At 38.3% G+C, this 21,894-nt stretch overlaps 1 protein-coding gene across 1 annotated transcript in view; it reads left to right on the forward strand.

The window, feature by feature from the left end:
- The window catches only part of tspan4a (tetraspanin 4a), a 190,377-nt gene that overhangs the window by 68,939 nt on the left and 99,544 nt on the right, over positions 1-21,894 (forward strand). The window contains exon 2 of the mRNA XM_063005192.1: positions 18,689-18,880. Coding sequence (XP_062861262.1) covers positions 18,689-18,880 — 192 coding nt within the window. The remainder of the gene's footprint in view (positions 1-18,688; positions 18,881-21,894) is intronic.

Genomic DNA, 21,894 nt, shown 5'->3' on the forward strand with positions numbered 1-21,894 from the left:
GATATCGAAAGGAAAAATCCGATTGGATACTGTTGCTTAATCTAAATAAGGCCATTGTTTGTGTGTAAAGCAAATAACACATGAAGATACGTTCCAACAGCCGTAACAAGGAGCATCTTGATGACGTCATTAACATGTGCCACTGACCTACAACTCATCTGCCACAGCCATCCAGAAATTAAAACACACTGATCTACTTAAACGTAGCATTTAAAAAAATCATCTACTACTGCCACATCTAAAAACACTGTTTAAACACAATAAAAATCATTTTATAAATGATAAATCGCTCACCTGAGATAAAGAAAACCTATCTGTCCCGGCTTGGAGATCTCTCACATCCTCAATGATTAACCATTAGTGTTATGAAATAAAACAAACTACACCGTTTCCTGTTTAGCCACAGATGTCCTCTTCAAAATACAGCAGGGTTTAATAATCTAAAAACATGACAGAACTTGAACGGAAAATCTCACATCTGCATCAATTCTAATTGGTCCATCGCATTTGAGTGACATGCACATCTTCCAATTGTAGACACTTTGGACGACACACCGTAACATAAGTGAAACCAAAAATGCTGTTAAATGTTCTGTGTGTAAAAGTTACAATAAAAACAGCAGTTTTGCATAAGTGTGATGTTGTAGGTTTTGTATTTATTCCTTTTGAACACGTATCAAGCTCAAGGCCTGCGCGCCAAATCTGGCCGTGTCTGTTATGAGGCCGTGTCTGTGGTAAAGGAGTACAATACAGTATAAATGTAGATATACATTAGAAATATACAGTATAAATTTGGCATTTTGAAACCAAACACAGAATTTAGCCAGCAAGAAAAACAACAAATTGTCCAACATTTAAAAGGCAGACTGCAATCACAGCAGGATACGTTACAATCGACCCTTTGAGGGCCACCGTAATGCAGATGTTGCCCTCGGTGAAAATGAGTTTAACACCCCTGCTTTAGAATATTTGTTTCACAGTCATTGTTATTTAGATAGCTAGTGTAACCATAGTGCATTAAGACATGTATTATTACTGCTCAGTTTGAGAGGAGAAATGACAGTTTCGGATTGGTATCGGTTTGCAGTATCGGTATCGGACATAAAAAAAAAAATGGTATCGAGCCAGCTCTAGTATTGTTAGAAGAGTTGGTTGACTTGGACTTGTACTGTAAATGTTTTCTGCACTGCAGACAAATGAAAAGAAAACAGTGAACTCTATAGTGGTTAGTGCATTATTGATCTTCCTCCTCTACTCCATGCTTTCTTTTCTCCGAAGCCTCTCTGCTTTATCAGCATTTGTGCTTGTTTTCCACCCTCACTCACCAGTGAATCTCATATTTACTTAATTCCTCCATCTTGCATTTTCTCTCTTGATCGTCACAGTTCATTTACACGAAAAACGTCTTCCCCACTGATGTAGTACATTTTAGCAGCATAGCAAAAGCAAAAATCAGTAAATAAAAGTGTATATGAGTGTCTGAGCATATTTCTCTAATGGGCATGTCCAATCCCTGAAGGCTGCTCCGAGAGAGCATTAGAGGCCTGTTAATCTGAATCCTATCAGTACACTGGTGACAGATTCCCCAGCAGTCTCATCTGCAGAAATGCTATCCCATCTCTTATTTATGAGAGACAGTCTTAACGCCAACTGTGCATTCATTACCAACTCTCAACAACAGCTACTGAGTAAAGCCAAACAAGGCACAACCCATGAAAGCTGCAAAAATCTGCTAACAGTCAGACAGAAATGAATGTAGCATGTAGATCAACCCAGTTTTTAATTTAGTTTCAACCCCAAGTGCTGTGTTAATTACTTCGTGCCGACTAAAACTTATTGCTTCTTTGTTAGAATTTAAATAGTGTGACATGTTTGCCCTTGGATATCGATTTCATCCCCAAATGAGGAGTGAAATAAAAAACCCAAAATACTTCAATAAACGACTGGGTGAAAAAACAAAGTTTTATTTACCCTATTTCATCTTTCTAGATTACACTGATCAGCAATAACATTATAACCACCTCCTTGTTTCTACACTCACTGTCCATTTTATCAGCTCCACTTACCATATAGAAGCACTTTGTAGTTCTACAATTACTGACTGGTGTGTTAGTGTGTGTTGTGCTGGTATGAGTGGATCAGACACAGCAGCGCTGCTGGAGTTTTTAAATACAGTGTCCACTCACTGTCCACTCTATTAGACACTCTTACCTAGTTGGTCCACCTTGTAGATATGAAGTCAGAGACGATCACTCATCTATTGCTGTTTGAGTTGGTCATCTTCTAGACCTTCATCAGTGGTCACAGGATGCTGCCTACAGGGCACTGTTGGCTGGATATATTTTTGGTTGGTGGACTATTCTCAGTCCAGCAGTGACAGTGAGATGTTTAAAAACTCCATCAGCGTTGCTGTGTCTTATCCACTCATACCAGCACAACACACACTAACACACCACCACCATGTCAGTGTCACTGCAGTGCTGAGAGTCATCCAACACCCAAATAATACCTGCTCTGTAGTGGTCCTGTGGGGGTCCTGACCATTGAAGAACAGCATGAAAGGGGGCTATCAAAGCATGCAGAGTAACAGATGGACTACAGTCAGTAATTGTAGAACTACAAAGTGCTTATATATGGGAAGTGGAGCTGATAAAATGGACAGTGAGTTTAGAAACAAGAGGTGGTTTTAATGTTATGGCTGATCAGTGTATGTGAGGTGTTATTAATGGATGTAGCATTTTAGTATGGAAAATGAAGAGTGGTATTTGACCTTGCAGTTATAACAGGATATAGAGTTTTATCCATTATATACTACAATATTCTGGAAAGGCCTTCCACTAGATGACTTCTATTTGGCCCAAATAACATTAGTAAGATTGAGCATTAATGCTGTGATGAGGTCTTATTTCAATAATGCATTCTTACTTCTCTAAGGTCCAATGGCTTTATACCACTCCACACGATGCTTGGCACTGCAGATGGTGAAACCATGTTTGTGTATGGCTGGTTGGCATTAAAACCCCAGTCATAAGGTTTTGATGAACAGTTTTTATAAAGCTTTCAGAGGTGGCTGGGGGCTTTATCAATGCACATAGTGTTTGGAACCCAGTTAAACCAAGTTTAGATAAAATCAGTTTTTAATTTAGCTTCAACCTTAGTGCTGTTGAAATTACTTAGTGCCGACTAAAACTTATTGCCTCCTTGTTAGAATTCGAATAGTGTGACATGTTTGCCCTTGGATATCGATTTCATCCCCAAGTGAGAGGAGTGGAATAAAAAACCCAAAATACTTGAATAAACTACTGGGTAAAAACTAAGTTTTATTCACCCTGTTTCATCTTCTTATTTTTCATACTAAAATGCTACATCCATTATTAAAACACCTTACATAATCTAGAATGAGAGTGGTCTTTGACCACTCCATTATATACAACAATATTCTGGAAAGGCCTTCCACTAGATGACTTCTATTTGGCCCAAATAACATTAGTAAGATTGAGAATTAATGCTACTCAATAAGGTCTTAAGTTAGAGTCTGACTCAAATAATGCATTTTACATTTCCAGGGTCCAATGGCAGCATGCTTTATACCACTCCACACGATGCTTGGCACTGCAGACGGTGAAATCATGTTTGTGTATGGCTGGTTGGCATTAAAATCCCAGTCATAAGGTCTTGATGAACAGTTTTTATAAAACTTTCAGAGGCAGTTTGGGGCTTCATCAGGCACGTGCACAGATAGACCCCTAGTGGTGCTCAAGCACCTGCCCTTTGGCCTGGGGATGAGAAAAGTGCCCTTTCTGCTGGAGCCCAATTTTTTTCTACATTCATCAATATTTAAAAATAAAAATAACCCTCTCTGTCATCAATTCCCCCCAATAGTATTTTGATATCTGGGGGGCATTTATTTGAGTTCTTGTGAGAATTCTGCCCCGATCTGATCCCCGCCCTGCCCCTCCATCCTCCTCCTCCGGTTACACTCATGCAGTGCTGAGCGCCAGGCCAAACCGCTGCTACACACTTACTACAGACAGGTGATGACAGTGTTCCATACAAAGAGCATCCAGGCATAACGCTTAGCCTACATGTTCTGTACTCATGAGTCAGGAAATACGTGATTTCAAAGCCTTGTCCAGCTGTTCAACATTCGTTTAACATTCGCTATTCCATTCTACAGTATATAAAACACCTAACACCTACTTATTTTACGAATTCTCACACAGATTAAAGTAGGCTACATACTACAAAAACTATTTTATAATAATTTTAAGGTTAAATGTATTTATTTAAAGAAAAATTAAAATGAAACCGCTTATCAAGCGCCAAGTCCAGCTAAGGCATTAGGGAGCGTCATCAAACTAACAGAAAAACGTAGGAAACATTTACTCTGCACTTATTACAGAGAAATAAATCCATTCAAATCTTTTAATATATTGATGGAATCATGTCAAACTATTTTTATAAACACAAATTAATGTTCCTCACAACCTACAAACCTTGTTTTATAGATAATACCTTTATTTTTATTTTATTTTTATTTATAGTTAAAATCAGTAAATCCATAATATTTTTATATTGGAGACAAATAAATCTATTAAACTCTAAGATAATTTATTATAATAATGTCAAACTATTTTTAATATACACTTATTAATGTCCCTCACAACTTACAAACTTTGTTTTATAAATACTGCTTTTATGTCAAGTCAAGTAGCTCTCACAGTAAAGTGTTGAAAATAGATACAAACATAATATTTTATAATTACAGCATCCTGGCCAAAACGCTGTGTAGGAAAAGTCACCTTCTGTCAAAGAGTTATTTTCATGCCAGCATTTATACTTCAACAGTTGAGGTTTACAAATGAAGAATAATTAACATTACAAACTAATATATGTAGAAGGCTAAATATAATGCTCTATAAAATAGAACAGCATACAAAAAATGATGAATAAATAGGAAAATGTTATTTAGCTATTTATTTGATTTTATTGGCATAATAATAGGCCCATTGTTAACATTAACTACCCAAAGTGGGTTTCTGATTTGAAATCAAAGGTAGGTCTTAAGTTGAGCTACATGACAGTCTGGTGAGGTAAATTGATACTAGTAATGGTATATTATTAGTGTAATGCTTCAACTCTGTCAGAAAACAGTAAAATGATGTATGCCCTTTATGGAGATTCAGTAAGTCACTCTTAATTATTATTATTAACATTGATTTATCTCATTTACAAATTTTGCAGCATAATGCCAAGAAAAGAAAGGTTACAAAAGCAGAAAGAAAAGGAACTACAGCAAGCAGCTCAAGGTAGCAGCTCTCTTTTATCCTGGATTAGGCCATTTACCAGTAAAGCAAATGAGGGAGATGTATCAGTATCAGTAAGCGTGCACAATATGGCCTTGTTTTTGCCTGTTTTTCATTTATTTATGCAATTTGATAATTTTAGTTATTTGATTAGATGTGTATTGATTGTGTTAACAAAATAAATATATAAGTTAAATATACTACTGTGTTTTTTTTGTTTTTTTTACTAATAATTTTGGCGATGGGTGCCCCTTTTTTTTGGCTTGAGCACCTGCCCCCAAAAATGTCTGTGCACGTGCCTGGGCTTCATCAATGCACATAGTGTTTGAAACCCAGTTAAACCAAGTTTAGATAAAACCAGTGCTGTTTTAATTACTTTGTGCCGACTAAAACTTATTGCCTCTTTGTTAGAATTTGAATAGTGTGACATGTTTTCCCTTGGACATCAATTTCATCCCCAAGTGAGAAAAGTGGAATAAAAAAACCCAAAATACTTCAATAAACGACTGGGTAAAAAACAAAGTTTTATTTACCCCGTTTCATCTTTATCATTCTAGATTTTGTAAGGTGTTTTAAATAGGGGATGTAGCTTTTTAGTATGGAAAACGAAGAGTGGTATTCGACCTTGCAGTGATAACAGGATAAATTGAGTTGTATCCATTATATACAACAATATTCTGGAAAGGCCTTCCACTAGATGACTTCTATTTGGCCCAAATAACATTAGTAAGATTGAGAATTAATGCTACGCAATAAGGTCTTAAGTTAGAGTCTGATTCAAATAATGCATTTTACTTTTCCAAGGTCCAATGGCAGCATGCTTTATACCACTCCACACGATGCTTGACACTGCAGACGGTGAAATCATGTTTGTGTATGGCTGGTTGGCATTAAAATCCCAGTCATAAAGTCTTAATGAACAGTTTTTATAAAACTTTCAGAGGAAGTTTGGGACTTCATCAATGCACAGTGTTTGGAACCCAGTTAAACTAAGTTTTAAAATTAGCTTCAACCCCAAGTGCTGTTTTAATTACTTTGTGCCGACTAAAACTTATTGCTTCTTTGTTAGAATTCGAATAGTGTGACATGTTTTCCTTTGGATATCGATTTCATCCCCATGTGAGAAGAAAATAGAATAAAAAACCCAAAATACTTCAATAAACGACTGGGTAATAAACAAAGCTTTATTTACCCTATTTCATCTTTGTCATTCTAGATTTTGTAAGGTGTTTTTAATAATGGATGTAGCATTTTAGTGTAGAAAATAAACGATGGTATTCGACTTTGCAATGATGACAGAATAAATGGGAGTTAAGCCCCCTCCCCTCTTATCTATTATATTTAATAAGGTCATAAGTTAGAGTCTGATTAAAACAATGCATTTTTACTTCTCCAAGGTCCAATGACAGCATACTTTACACCACTCCACTCAATGCTTAGCATTGCAGATGGTGGAAACATGTTTGGGTGTGGTTAGATAGCATGGTTTGTTTGTTTGTTTATTAGGATTTTAACATCATGTTCCACACCCTGGTTACATTCATGACAGGAACGGTAATCACTCATTACACAAGGTTCCTCAGTTCACAAGGTTATATCAAACACAGTCAGGGACAATTTTGTGTGTCCCATTTTACCTCACTTGCATGTCTTTGGACTGTGGGAGGAAACCCACACAGACACTGGAAGAACATGCAAACTCCACACAGAAAGGACCCGGACCGCCCCACCTGGGGATCGAACCCAGGACCTTCTTGCTGTGAGGCGACAGTGCTACCCACCGAGCCACCGTGAGATAGCATGGTAACCCAAGTCATGGTGGTCCTGATGAACAGTTTTTGTTATAAATCTTTAAGAGGTGGTTTGGGGGCATCTCATTAATGCACATAGTGTTTGGAATATGATGGTTGGGTATTTGGTCTCCACAAACCTCTGGCCATAAAGTAAGGTCCTTAATTATGCAGTTTGGATTGAGAGTGTCAGGTACTTGTTTTCCCACAAATGCCACCTCAAGGGTTGGTTTCTGGTCGACACTAATGTTGGTCCTTATTAACATACATGATTTTGAAATGAGATAATAAGGAAATACGTCTTCTGTTCATAAATGTGTGACTATTGGGTGTATTTATGGTTATAAATACTACAGTGTGAAACAAGCATCTGCAGTGAGTATCAGTTGAATAAAGAATTGGAAGAAATTTCTCCAGAGAGATCTTCAGTCATTAGTTTTAAGCTTATTAGTTATAAGCATTAGTTATAATCCACGACTGCTAATTTAATCAGAATACTCGTGGGCCAGCTCATATGACTAGTTAGTTGTAAGGAATTTATATTGTTTGCAAATTGTATGAAATATTTGCATATTTGTCACATTAAATAAAAAAAAAAATAAAAAAACATGCTTGACATCATCATGGGCTTAGAAAGGCTTTGTTTTTGCTTTTTAATTGTCAGTCTGATCAGGAACAAGCTTCAGGAAGTCAGTCAACTTTATTTATATAGCGCTTTTTACAGCAGACATTGTCTCAAAGCAACTTTACAAAATCCAGGACCAACAGATACAAAAAACCCCTGTTGAGCAAGCCGAGGGCGACTGTGGCAAGGAAAAACTCCCTGAAAATTACAGGAAGAAACCTTGAGAGGAACCAGACTCAGCAGGGCCCATCCTTCTTGGGTGGCCAGGAGGATACTTTAAATAAATACACGATTTACACAGAGCATACGAACACAGAATTAAATTATCTAAAAGTTATAACTGGTAATAAATAGATAAATAGATAAATAATAATAGAGTTGTTCTTCGCTGTAGTCTTCAATAATGTCTGTAGTGATTTCTTGTCATTCTTGGTGCAATTGCTCCATACCCATCACATCCGGCAGGAGCAGCATAGTTGTCACGGCAGTCTCGACTTTAATCTTTAACCTCGGCGGGTAAACAGGTTTCCATCAGAATGCCTTTGGAGTAAAACAACAAAGAATGTAGTTAATAATGTACAATGCTAGTTGAGTAAAACAGTTTTACAGAGAGTTTTAGACTCCGGCAGCCCTAATTATTACAGCATAATTAAAAGGGAGAGCGAGCAGGTAACAAGGTCATGAAGGCTTTCACAGGACATCAGCGCCCACCTCTCCTACCCAAACCGGAGTGATCGGACAAGAGAGGCAGAACGACAGCAACCCAACATCCCTGATCACCACAAGTTTCTATGACCAAGAACCCACAAGCTCTGCACCTTTGTCTATATTAATCAAAAGCCTGAGAAAATAAATATGTTTTCAGTCTAGACTTAAACATTGAGACTGTGTCCGAATCCCGAACAGAGGCAGGAAGATTATTCCAGAGTTGTGGAGCTTTGTAAGAAAATGCTCTTCCACCAGCTGTGGTCTTTTTAATTTTAGGAACTATAAGTAACCCTGCATCTTGTGAACGAAGTGGACGCGCTGGGCTGTAGTGATTAATAAGTTCACTCAGATACTGTGGAGCCAGACCATGTAGCGCTTTATAGGTTAGTAAAAGTATTTTGTAATCAATGCGGAATTTAACTGGCAGCCAGTGTAGAGATGATAGAACAGGACTGATATGATCAAATTTTTTAGTTCTAGTTAGCACTCGAGCTGCTGCATTTTGAACTAACTGGAGTTTGTTTATGGATCTACCAGAGCATCCAGTTAGAAGAGCATTACAATAATCTAACCGAGAAGTTATAAACGCATGGATCAGTTTTTCAGCGTCATTAACAGATAGTATATTTCTTATTTTAGAGATATTACGCAAATGATAGAAAGCAACTCTAGTAATATTATTAATGTGTGTATCAAAAGAAAGATCTGAATCTATTGTGACACCCAAGTTTTTTACATCTGGGCTGGGAGTAACAGAGAAAGTGTTTAGGTTTAGCACCAGGTTAGACAACTTGTCTCTTGCAGCTTTAGAGCCAACAAGTAAAACCTCAGTTTTATCTGAATTAAGTAAAAGAAAATTACACGACATCCAGTTTTTTATGTCGTTTACACAATCTTCTATCTTACTGATTGTGTCAGTATCATTTGGTTTGGCTGATATATACAGCTGTGTGTCATCTGCATAGCAGTGAAATTTTATGCCATGTTTATGAATAATTTCACCTAGTGGAAGCATATAGAGTGTAAATAATAGCGGTCCAAGTACCGACCCCTGTGGAACACCACACTTTACTTTTGTAGTTTCCGAGCATTTATTATTTACATAAACAAATTGCGAGCGGTCAGTCAGATATGATTGAAACCAAGAGAGTGTGAGTCCTTTAATACCTACTGTATTTTCTAGCCTATCCAGTAAAATGTTATGATCGACCGTATCAAACGCTGCGCTAAGATCTAATAGAACAAGAAAAGAGACATCCATTATCAGAAGACATTAACAACTCGTTAACTACTCTAATTAATGCGGTTTCGGTACTATGATTGGGTCTAAATCCTGATTGAAATTTTTCATGAATACAATTTTCATTCAAATAAGAACATAACTGTTTGGAAACTACTTTTTCTAATATTTTAGAGACAAAAGGAAGGTTTGAAATTGGCCTATAATTAGCTAGTACATGTGGATCAAGATTAGGTTTTTTAATCAGGGGTTTAATAACGGCACTTTTAAACAATTTAGGTACATACCCAAGGCTAAGGGATGCATTGATTAATGTAAGCAGGGTCTCTACAATAGCTGGGAGTAAATCTTTAAGTAAACGAGTTGGAACAGGATCGAGTATACACGATGATGACTTAGATGATTTAATCAACGCAGTTAGTTCATTTTGGAAGATTGGATTAAAGGAATTTAGTTGGATTAACTCGTTACTATTATCACCAATGCTGCTCGGAGTGAGTCCATACTTAACATTGGCAAGTGACACACTGACTCTGAAGTCATATTTTTTCTATCTTGTCATTAAAGAATGTAAAAAAATCATCGCTGGTACAGTCAGGCGGTATATTAGATTCAGTTTCATTGACGTTTTTAGTTAATTTGGACACTGTCTCAAAAAGGAATCTAGGATTGTTTTTATTTTTCTCTATTAGGGATGAATAGTATAAAGATTTAGCTTTTATAAGTGCATGTTTATACTCAGTTAGAGCATCTTTCCAAGCAATCTTATACACCTCCAGTGTAGTGTGACGCCACTTGCGTTCTAATTTCCGTGCTGCTTGTTTAAGTGCGCATGTGTGGTCATTGTACCATGGAGCAAGTTTTTTCTCCCTAATCAGTTTAGTTTTGAGTGGGGCTACGTTATCTAAGGTTGTGCGCAGTACGGTCTCTAGGTTTTGAGTTGCCTGATCTAGTTCTTTGGGTTCTGATGCTGATATATTTGGTAATTCTGGTAGGCAGTTTATGAACGCTGCTGCAGTTGCAGATGTAATAGTGCGCTTACATTTAAAACGATGTGGTTGCTGTATATTATTGGACAGGGACACTTCATATATTAGTAGGGAGTGATCAGAAATTAAGTCATTCTGTGGTACAATTTCCAGGTTGTCTATGTTTATACCATAAGTAAGTATTAAATCTAAGGTATGTTTACAGCGGTGAGTGGGTCCTGTTACATTTTGGGTGATGCCTAAGGATTCTAAAATAGAATCAAACGCAATTTTGAGTGGATTACACTTATCCTCATAATGAATATTAAAGTCACCAACAATTAAAGCTTTCTTAGTTGATAAGACTAATTTAGAAAGAAAATCATCAAATTCGTTAAGAAATTCTGAGTAAGGACCAGGAGGTCGATAAACAGTAACCAGTTTAAACATACTAGTTTTATCAGATGAACATTTATTGGTTATGTCAGAGATAAGAACTTCAAACGAGTTTGTTATGGGAGATTATTTTACAGTAAGACCTATGTCTTTATCATAAATTGTGGCTATTCCTCCACCACGACCGCTAAGACGTGGCTTATGTTCATAACTGTAACCCGGAGGAGATGCTTCATTTAAACTTAGATACTCATCAGGTCTAGCCCAAGTCTCGGTTAAACAAAGTGCACTATGACAATTATCTGTAATTATTTCATTTGCAATTACTGTTTTGCATGCAAGTGACCTGATGTTTAGAAGTCCTAACTTTAGTTTAGCCTTACTAGGGTTTTCATGATGCTCATTTAGATTAATTTTAATTAAGTTATTATGACATACTTTTTGATTTTGTTTTGGCTTACACCTGCCACGGTAAACAGACACAGTCTCAATGACACGGACACAGTCTCAATAGCACCTTTTAAGGAAGCTTCAATACAAGGCAGAAAAGTGTCAGCTGTGTTTCAACAGCTTCTAATTCACCACAGACCTGTTTTAAAACCAATTACCCAAATGTACTTTTAGAATAAGGTAACAGTTTGGGCTTTTTTCAACCCAACCTTGGAAACAGACCAAGAGCTGTTAAATGTACAGTACTTTTTAATAGTTGCAGTCAAACTAGCTCAAACTATGTATGGGCCACAAAGATGTTTAGTTAGCTTTATCAACTTCAGTCATGTCTCAAATTTAAATTTCACTACAACATTTTTTAAACAACTAAATAAGATAAGACTAAGATACTGTATGTACAATTTTCAACCAGTACATTTCAAGAAAATACTTAACTTTGACCGATGTATATGTTTAAAAAAACAGCATCATTCAGCCCTCTTCAAGCCATATACCGATCAGCCATAACCACCTCCTTGTTTCTACACACACTGTCCATTTTATGAGCTCCACTTACCATATAGGAGCACTTTGTAGTTCTACAATTATTGACTGTAGTCCATTTATTTCTCTACATACCTTTTTAGCCTGCTTTCACCCTGTTCTTCAATGGTCAGGACCCCCCACAGAGCAGGTATTATTTGGGTGGTGGATCATTCTCAGCACTGCAGTGACACTGACATGGTGGTGGTGTGTTAGTGTGTGTTGTGCTGGTATGAGTGGATCAGACACAGCAAAACTGCTGGAGTTTTCAAATACCATGTCCACTCACTGTCCACTCTATTAGACACTTCTACCTAGTTAGTTCACCTTGTAGATGTAAAGTCAGAGACGATCGCTCATCTATTGCTGCTGTTTGAGTTGGTCATCTTCTAGACCTTCATCAGTGGTCACAGGACGCTGCCCACGGGGCGCTGTTGGCTGGATATATTTGGTTGGTGGACTATTCTCAGTCCAGCAGTGACAGTGAGGTGTTTAAAAACCCCATCAGCGCTGCTGTATCTTATCCACTCATACCAGCACAACACACACTAACACACCACCACCATGTCAGTGTCACTGCAGTGCTGAGAATGATCCATCACCCAAATAATACCTGCTCTGTAGTGGTCCTGGGAGAGTCCTGACCATTGAAGAACAGCATGAAAGGGGGCTAACAAAGCATGCAGAGTAACAGACGGACTACAGTCAGTAATTGTAGAAGTGCTTCTATATGGTAAGTGGAGCTGATAAAATGGACAGTGTGTGTAGAAACAAGGAGGTGGTTTTAATGTCATGGCTGATCGGTGTATGTTTGACAAGTAGCAGTGATATAGCTTTGCAATGAGTATCTGTATTATTATTACTTATAGCTAGATATGTATAAAAAATCTGATTCTTATATCATATTGTTCAACTACCAGATAGCCTCAGGGGTAAATAACAGTGCACCTAAGCAGATAAAAAGGGAAAAGCAATTGAAACAAGGAGAAAATAATGTGATAACTGTCCATTATGATATAATGGGGCTCTTTTGTTGTGTGTCGATCATAAAAAAAGTTACACTTGTAGGAGTTTCTCCAGCTTTTCTAAAGAAACAACACTGTGTCTCATCCAATGTCATTAAATATATAAAATAAAATGCACTCTTTATTTTACTTTGTGATTCTGTCACACTCAAGTAAACTGCAGCCTATTCACTTAAAACATCAGCAGCTACAAATAAGGTTGTCTTGGAGATGTTTTAATATGTTTTAAATATAGCGAATGGTTTTGTAGCACTTGATTAAAAGAAAATGTCTGTAAATTATGTAAACAACCAGCTATTTTTAATTTCATTTTCTAATCTCATGCAACACCCTAATATGCTAGTTATTGTAATTGTTACCAGGCAACACCTACATAAGAAAATTCTGGATCAGCTGTTTATAATCACCTCACAAGGACAAATAGCCCTGGTAGTGTGATAGAAAGTGTCCACAGGGGAAAAAACTACGACTAGGTTCATCTTTCATAAAAAAAATAAAGAAAGTACAAAACCATAACCAACCTGGCTGGGTCATTTTGCCTAATAAACAAACAAACCAAACAAGCAAAATTAAACAGTTACTACTAGGGCTGGCTCGATACCACTTTTTTATGTCCGATACTGACACCACAAATGGAGTATCTGCCGATACCGTACCAATCCGATACCGTCATTTCTCCTCTCAAACAACTAAGCAGTAATAATACATGTCTCAATGCACCATGGTTACACTAGCTATCTAAATAACAATGCTCAGAGTGTAAAACAAATATTCTAAAGGAATAAATACAGAGCCTACATCACACTGTTAGCAGTGTTTTTGGTTCCATTTACGTTCGAGCTGTTGTTCACGTGACACTTTATGGCATGTCATCCAAAGTGTCTACAACTGGAACATGTGAATGTCAGTCAAACGCGATGGACCAATTACAATTGACGCAGATGTGAGATTTTCTGTTAAAGTTCTGTCATGTTTTTAAGATTATTAAAAACCAAAGCGCGCTCATTAAAAAACCCTGCTGGATTTTAAAAAGAACATCTGTGGCTAAACGGGAAACGATGTAGCTTGTTTTATTTCATAACACTAATGGATAAATCGTGGAGGATGTGAGAGATCTCCAAGCCGGGATAGATAGTGATTTTTTATTGTGTTTAAATAGTGTTTTAGATGTAGCAGTAGTAGATGATTAAAATGCTAAACGTTTAAGTAGATCAGTGCGTGTTAATTTCTGAATGGCTGTTGCAGATGAGTTGTAGATCAGTGGCACATGTTAATGATGTCATCAAGAGTGAGTGGCAATAAACGGCTGTTGGAACGTATCTTCGTGTGTTATTTGCTTTACACACAAACAATGGCCTTATTTACATTATGTATTATTTACATTAAGTATTATTTACATTAAGTATTATTTACATTAAGTGTTATTTACATTAAGTGTTATTTACATTAAGCAACAGTATGGGATCGGATTACACATGTTTTTCCTTCTGATATCCGATCCAGTGATTTAAATCAATATCGGACCAATACCGATACAGAGTATCGGATCGGTGCCAGCCATAGTTACTACTGTTACTATAAATACAACCCCAAATGAGTAAAAATTGGGACATTATGTAAAGAATGCAGTGTCTGTTACATGTACATTTTTTAATTGTCCATACTGTCCCATCTTTTCTGATTTGGGGTTGTGACTGAAGATCCTCTTTATGAATTAACCATATCCAAGGTATCACACCAAAGAGCCTTTATGAAAAAAGATGTCAGGATAAAGATGTTTAAATGGTATATGTAATGTAGTCAAACAGGTAAGAAAATCCCCACTTTAAAAAAGTAGTGGTGGTTGCATTATGTCACTAGGATGCTTTTAAGCGACTGTTCAGGACTGATTTAAAAATGAATAGTGCACAGTAAAGAGAGGTATTGGACAAAAAGTGTATGCCCTATGTTATTGAGCTTACTGGGAGTAAAAAGTAATCAATAAATCAATAAATAAACTGGCTCGCCTTGTACTGCCAAGGATAACATCTACTAATTGTTGTGTGTGTGTTTGTGTGTCTAGTTCAAAACTAATGTTTTAGTTTAATTGCTGTAAATTACAGATTTGTCAGAGTTGTCAGGATAAAGATGTTTAAATGGTATATGTAATGTTGTCAAACAGGAAAGAAAATCTTCACTGTGAAACGTAGTGGTGGTTGCATTATGTTACTAGGATGCTTTACAGTGAATGAATAGTGCACAGTAAAGAAAGGTATTGGACAAAAAGTGTATGCCCTATGTTTAGGGACAGTGGTAGCCTAGTGGGTAGAGCTTTGTGCTATCAATCGGAAGATTGGGGGTTCAAATCCAGGTTCTGCTATGCAGCCACAGTTGGGTCCTTGAGCAAGGCCCTTAACCCTGTCTGCTCCAGGGGCGCTGTATGATGGCTACTGCACTCTGACCCCAGCTTCCAAACAAGCTGGGAAATGCGAAGAAAGAATTTCATTGTACTGTACACGTGTATATGTATATATGACAAATAAAGTCTATCTTATTATTATTATTATTAAGCTTAAACTGTGAAAAAATGTATAAGCAGGACAAAACAGGGCAACCCCAAAAAATAAACAAACAGTCTCAGCCTTGTACTTGTTTATTTATTAGGATTTTAACGTCATGTTTTACACTTTGGTTACATTCATGACAGAAACGATAGTTACTCATTACACAAGGTTCATCAGTTCACAAGGTTATATTGAACACAGTCATGGACAATTTTGTATCACTAATTCACCTCACTTGCATGTCTTTGGAGTGTGGGAGGAAACCGGAACACCCGAAGGAAACCCACGCAGACACGGGGAGAACATGCAAAATCCACACAGAAAGGCCGGGTCCTTCTTGCTGTGAGGCTACAGTGCTACCCACTTAGCCTACGTGACGCCTCAGCCTTGTAACCAAGGGGAATAGGTAGAACATCTACTAACTGTTGTATATGGATATGTTTGTGTTTAGTTCAAAATTAATGTTTTAGTTTAATTGCTGTAAAGCACAATTTTGTGTATAAAAGGTTTTAATTTAAAAAAAGGCACACTGTTTACTATGAAAGAATTTTGTACATTATGACCAGAGACTTTAACTAATACGACAAACATAAGCCGTTGGTTACTTTGCATACAGGCTGAATGGTACTGATCGTTCTGAATTTGCAATTCAGAAATCAGGCTAAATCATCTTTATTTCATGTGAGAACATTCATGCAGGATTTTTAGCAGGATGTTTCACACAGTCCACAGCAGATACTGTCAGTGCTCTTATAAAAGAAGCATAGAATAAAAAGAGATTTCAGGTCTTCCTTGTGGCTAAATCACACTAGTGGGATTAACATACATTAGGATGTTTTAAGCATCAAAGCTGCGTTGTTAGCAATCCTATAGACTATTCTGATATGCAGAACGTCAAGGTGTAAAAAAGCAGACCTCAGGATATGATTAAAACGGAGACAGTGGAAAAGGCTTTATGGGCTAATAAGAAATGTAAGTTTATGAACGTCAGCAGTGGTAATTGTGTTACACCGAGAACAAAGAGTTCTTGACTGAGGTAAAAGGATTTGTGGTGGGGTGGGGAGGGTCACCAGGATCTATGATTCATACACATGTGAGAACTGTTTGCTTTTTATTTAGTACTTGCCTCTGGTAAGGCTTCCAGTCAGGCACAAACCTGACATAACCACACACACACACACACACACACTCTGCATTCACTCCATGCAGCACATAAAATAGGGAGGGGGGGTTGGTTAGGTGGTTGGTTGAAATCTTTGATGTCTCCATTTTTATCCTGACACACAAACAGCTCACAAAATGTCAAAAATCTTTCTGAACTGAAGCCAGACCTTACACACATATTACAGTAGACAGGCGGTGGCACTGCATCACCTAATATTATGCAGAATCTGCCCTATTTTTAGGACGATGTGCAATTGAGAGATGGAGCATGTAAATGTGTGCTGGAGAGTGAGAATACATTTTCTGATTCTTTATCAAAAACACTATTAATAATGAATTTATTCACTTATCTATAAAAAATACTGTTTCATCCTAATCACGTTTAGACCTTAATAGGAAACACTGAGCACAAGGTTGAAAACACTCTGAACAGTAAGTCGTTTTGGATAGATGGATGGATGGATGGATACTTTATTGATCCTTTGCAGGAAATTTCTTTGTTACAGCAGCTCACATCAGACAACAACAACTTCTTGTATACATACAACATTTACTAATAGTATAAAAACAAGCAATAAGAATAAAAATGTACAGTATGGTACTATATACATGTAAACACTTTTTATGGTGTATGCATAGCATACAAAAATTGGTATTTATTGAGGTATGTAAACATTGGTTTAATGGTGCATGCATAGCATACAAAAAGTGGGTATTTATTATAAAGGATTAGGAATTATTTGGATTATTATGAATAGTTAAACAGTCTGATTGCAGTTATAAGAAAAGATTTCCTTATTATCATAGGCATGACATTCAGTGAAATTGCAGGTTTTTGAGAGGTGGGCATAAACCAAATTAACTAGGTCAGTGATAGCTCAGTGGTTAAGGTACTGGACTAGTAAACAGAAAGTTGCCGGTTCAAGCCCCGCCACCACCAAGTTGCCACTGTTGGGTCCTTAACCCTCAATTGCTCATCATGTTCAGCTCATTGTGTAAGTCGCTTTGGATAAAAACGTCTGCTAAATGCTGAAAATGTAAAATGTAAAGGTAAACTAGGTTCCAAGAACTCTGAAGCTGTGTGACCCTCACACTGCCTGCTGCATTATAAGCATATACACAGATCAGCCATAACATTAAAACCACCTTGTTTCTACACTTACTGTCTGTTTTATCAGCTCCACTTACCATATAGAAGCACTTTGTAGTTCTACAATTACTGACTGTAGTCCATCTATTTCTCTACATGCTTTGTTAGCCTCCTTGCTGTTCTTCAATAGTCAGATCTACCAGGACCACTACAGAGCAGGTATTATTTAGGGGGTGGATCATTCTCAGCACTGCAGTGACACTGACATGGTGGTGGTGTGTTTGAATCTGGGCTCATTCTGTCATTACTGTACATTGGACTTAATTAGACATGGGTACCTCGAACTATTTTATTTCTGCTATAAGTTTAAGCACTTTGCTTTGTGTACGGAATGCCATAAACACGTGTTGCACTTTGTTTAATATGGAGCACTTGATAATTTGATAATATGGACATAAACATTTACTTTTGTGCCATATTATTATGCCATACAGTTTGTTGTTAAAAAAAAGAAGCTTAAATGAGATTCCGAAGTAAATTTTTTGGAGGACTAATCGACTAATCGTTAAAATAGTCTATAGATTAATCGACAGAAAAATAGTCGTTAGTGGCAGCCCTAATCCTTATCAGTCCTACAAATTAACAAATTTACACCTTTTGTGTTTTAATCGAGCTGCCATTGTGTCATGTCATGTTTAGTTTAATTATAAGGTCAATCAGTGTGACAATAACACAGACCATCTGATAGTTGGCAATTACCTTTTTACCACTGGGTGTTCATTTGCTTCTTTATCTGCCCCCCCTTACACACACACTCACACTTTCTCTCCCTGTTTCTTTCTCTCTATCTTTACACTGCAGCTTGGAGGATGTGGGATTTTGGGAGTAGGAGTTTGGTTGTCAGTCACCCAGGGAAACTTTGCCACCCTCTCAACCTCCGTACCATCTCTGTCGGCTGCCAATCTTCTGATCGCAGTGGGAGCCATCATCATGGTGATTGGCTGTCTGGGATGTGTGGGAGCAGTCAAGGAGAGCAGGCCATTACTGCTCAGTGTAAGTACAAGCCTTGTGATTCTTTTACACTGACTTCTGTGCCAGTGCTAAAGCCAGATCTTGTCACTCAATCCAGGGCATGTACTTGGCATAGATGGTCTTAGAAGCTTCAAAGGGCAGACTTTATTTGCAGTAGAGCTGTTCTTGTACATGCCTTAGTTTAAAGGAAATTAAGCTATATCACTCTTTTACTAGTAGAACTAGTAGATAACACTGAGAAATCTGAATTAAGAAATAGAGAAAAAAGCACCCAGTTGGGGCAGTGGGATATTACGCTAGCACACCAGCGCTGAGATTCTGAACTCTATACGTTCGAATCTCAGCTTTGCTACCTGTCGGCTGGGTGCCTCCTAGCAGGCACAACAAAATTGGCCACTAGTCTGCTGGGTAGGAAAAGGCTGTTCTAAAAAGGGGGTGGGGCCTTTTTTTGTAAATGCATTTTCTCCCCCTTTAGCGCTTCCTCTCCGCCTATGCTGATCTCTGCTCTGACCACGCCCCCTCTGACACACGCATGCATCTTATCACCCACACATTGACGAGCGTTTTGCCACCTAGCGTTGTGTACAGAGAGACACACCCTAAGAGCACTCTTTCTTCATCTCTGTGTAGGCGCCTCTAAGCAGCCAGCAGAGGTCGTAATTGCACCAGTCTGACAGTGAGAGACCCCATCCGGCTTAGTCCCGCACATCTGAACAACAGGCCAATCGTTGTTCATGTGGCCGCTCAGCCTCAGCCGGCAGTGCAGAGCTGAGGTTCGATACGATGTATTCGAGATCTCAGCTCTGGTTGCAGCGTGTGTTTTTACCGCTGCACCACCTGAGTGGCGGGGGTGGGGTCTTTGACGCTGTGAAAGGACCCTGGTTTGTAGCAGAGGCTGGCCTCACACGTGAATCCACAAAAGTATGGGCAAATAAGAAGGGGTTGGTGGACTGTGCATTCTTTAAAAGGAGCGTCAGGTAAATATACCCTACTCAGACGCGATCAAGGATCCCCAGCAGCCTGAGACTAATTGGCTATGCTAAACTGGAAGAAAATGGGAGAAAAATGCATACGTATAATAGTAAAAAAGAAGTGGAGATGTCTTACATGTCCGCAGTTCACATCCCATCATACTCTGTAGTAGGATGTTAATAATGCCTAGACATTTCCAGTGGACAATCATTTTACATCCTCTGAAAGGACTGGTGGAAAAAATCCAATTTACCCCTCATCCTTTACTACATTATGCACTATTGGATCAGTCCTTGTGTGCATTCACCAAGAAAAAGGTATTATCCTAAATGCTTGCTTCCTACAGTGAGAGGTCCATTGACTTTTGCTGTGGGGGCATTTTCTTGCCATTATTTTATTATGGCCTCCTCGGCCACCAGTTCTCAACCCAATAAGACCAACCATCAAAACACCAGACTATCTCTAGAGAAAAAAAATGCAGAACCAGTTCAGATTTAAGAGGCTTTATCAGATTTAATCAGGGTTGTGGTGGGTACAAAGCATATTCTGGCAATATAGACCGAGAATACATTGAGAACAGAGTGCTTATACACCGATCAGCGATAACATTAAAACCGCAGGTATTATTTAGGTGTTGGATCATCCTCAGCACTGCAGTGACACTGACATGGTGGTGGTGTGTTAGTGTGTGTTGTGCTGGTATGAGTGGATCAGACACAGCAGCGCTGCAGGAGTTTTCAAATACCGTGTCCACTAACTGTCCACTCTATTAGACACTCCTACCTAGTTGGTCCACCTTGTAGATGTAAAGTCAGAGACCATCGCTCATCTATTGCTGCTGTTTGAGTTGGTCATCTTCTAGACCTTCATCAGTGGTCACAGGACACTGCCCATGGGGCGCTGTTGGCTGGATATACTTTTGGTTGGTGGACTATTTTCAGTCCAGCAGTGACATTGAGGTGTTTAAAAACTCCATCAGCGCTGCTGTGTCTTATCCACTCATACCAGCACAACACACACTAACACACCACCACCATGTCAGTGTCACTGCAGTGCTGAGAATGACCCACCACCCAAATAATACCTACTCTGTAGTGGTCCTGACCATTAAGGAACAGGGAGAAAGCAGGCTAAAAAAGTATGCAGAGAATCAGATGGACTACAGTCAGTAATTGTAGAACTACAACTGATCGGTGTATATTGCAGGGCACCACAGACTCAGTTGTTCAGATAACTACTAACCTCTTTACATCTGGGGTAATTGAATGTAGCCAGTCTATCTACTACCATGCTTTTGAATGATAGAAGGAAGCGAGTACCAGAAAACCTGTTTGATGGATTATTAGGGTCTGACGGAAAACCTAGTGAGCTCTTTACATGGACAGCATTTTACGTCATCCTACACTCTCACCCAAGAAGAAGGCTGTCTAAATTCCTAGATGCCTTAAAATGCTGCCTACTAAGATGCCAGATTCAAAGCGATATTCTGCCTGAATAACGAGGGCGCTCCAAGTGCTTTCTCGCCTGCGAAGGCAATCCCAGCATTCAGTGCAGCACAGCTTATCTCACAAAAAAATTTGTCATGGTAGCATACACTGATCAGCCATGACATTAAAACCACCTCTTTGTTTCTACACTCACTCTCTGTTTTATCAGCTCCACTTACCATATACAGTAGAAGCACTTTGTATTTCTACAATTACTGACTGTGGTCCATCTATTTCTCTGCATGCTTTGTTAGCCTCCTTTCACGCTGTTCTTCGATGGTCAGGACTCTCCCAGGACCACTACAGAGCAGGTATTATTTAGGTGGTGGATCATTCTCAGCACTGCAGTGACACTGACATGGTGGTGGTGTGTTTGTGTGTGTTGTGCTGGTATGACTGGATAAGACAGAAATGCTGATGAAGTTTTTAAACACCTCACTGTCACTGCTGGACTGAGAAAAGTCCACCAACCAAAAATATATCCAGCCAACAGCGCCCCATAGGTCTAGAAGATGACCGACTCAAACGTAGCAATAGATGAGCGATCGTCTCTGACTTTACATCTACAAGGTGGAC

The sequence above is a fragment of the Trichomycterus rosablanca genome, chromosome 11 (assembly GCF_030014385.1).
Source record: "Trichomycterus rosablanca isolate fTriRos1 chromosome 11, fTriRos1.hap1, whole genome shotgun sequence".
Taxonomy (NCBI): Eukaryota; Metazoa; Chordata; class Actinopteri; order Siluriformes; family Trichomycteridae; genus Trichomycterus; species Trichomycterus rosablanca.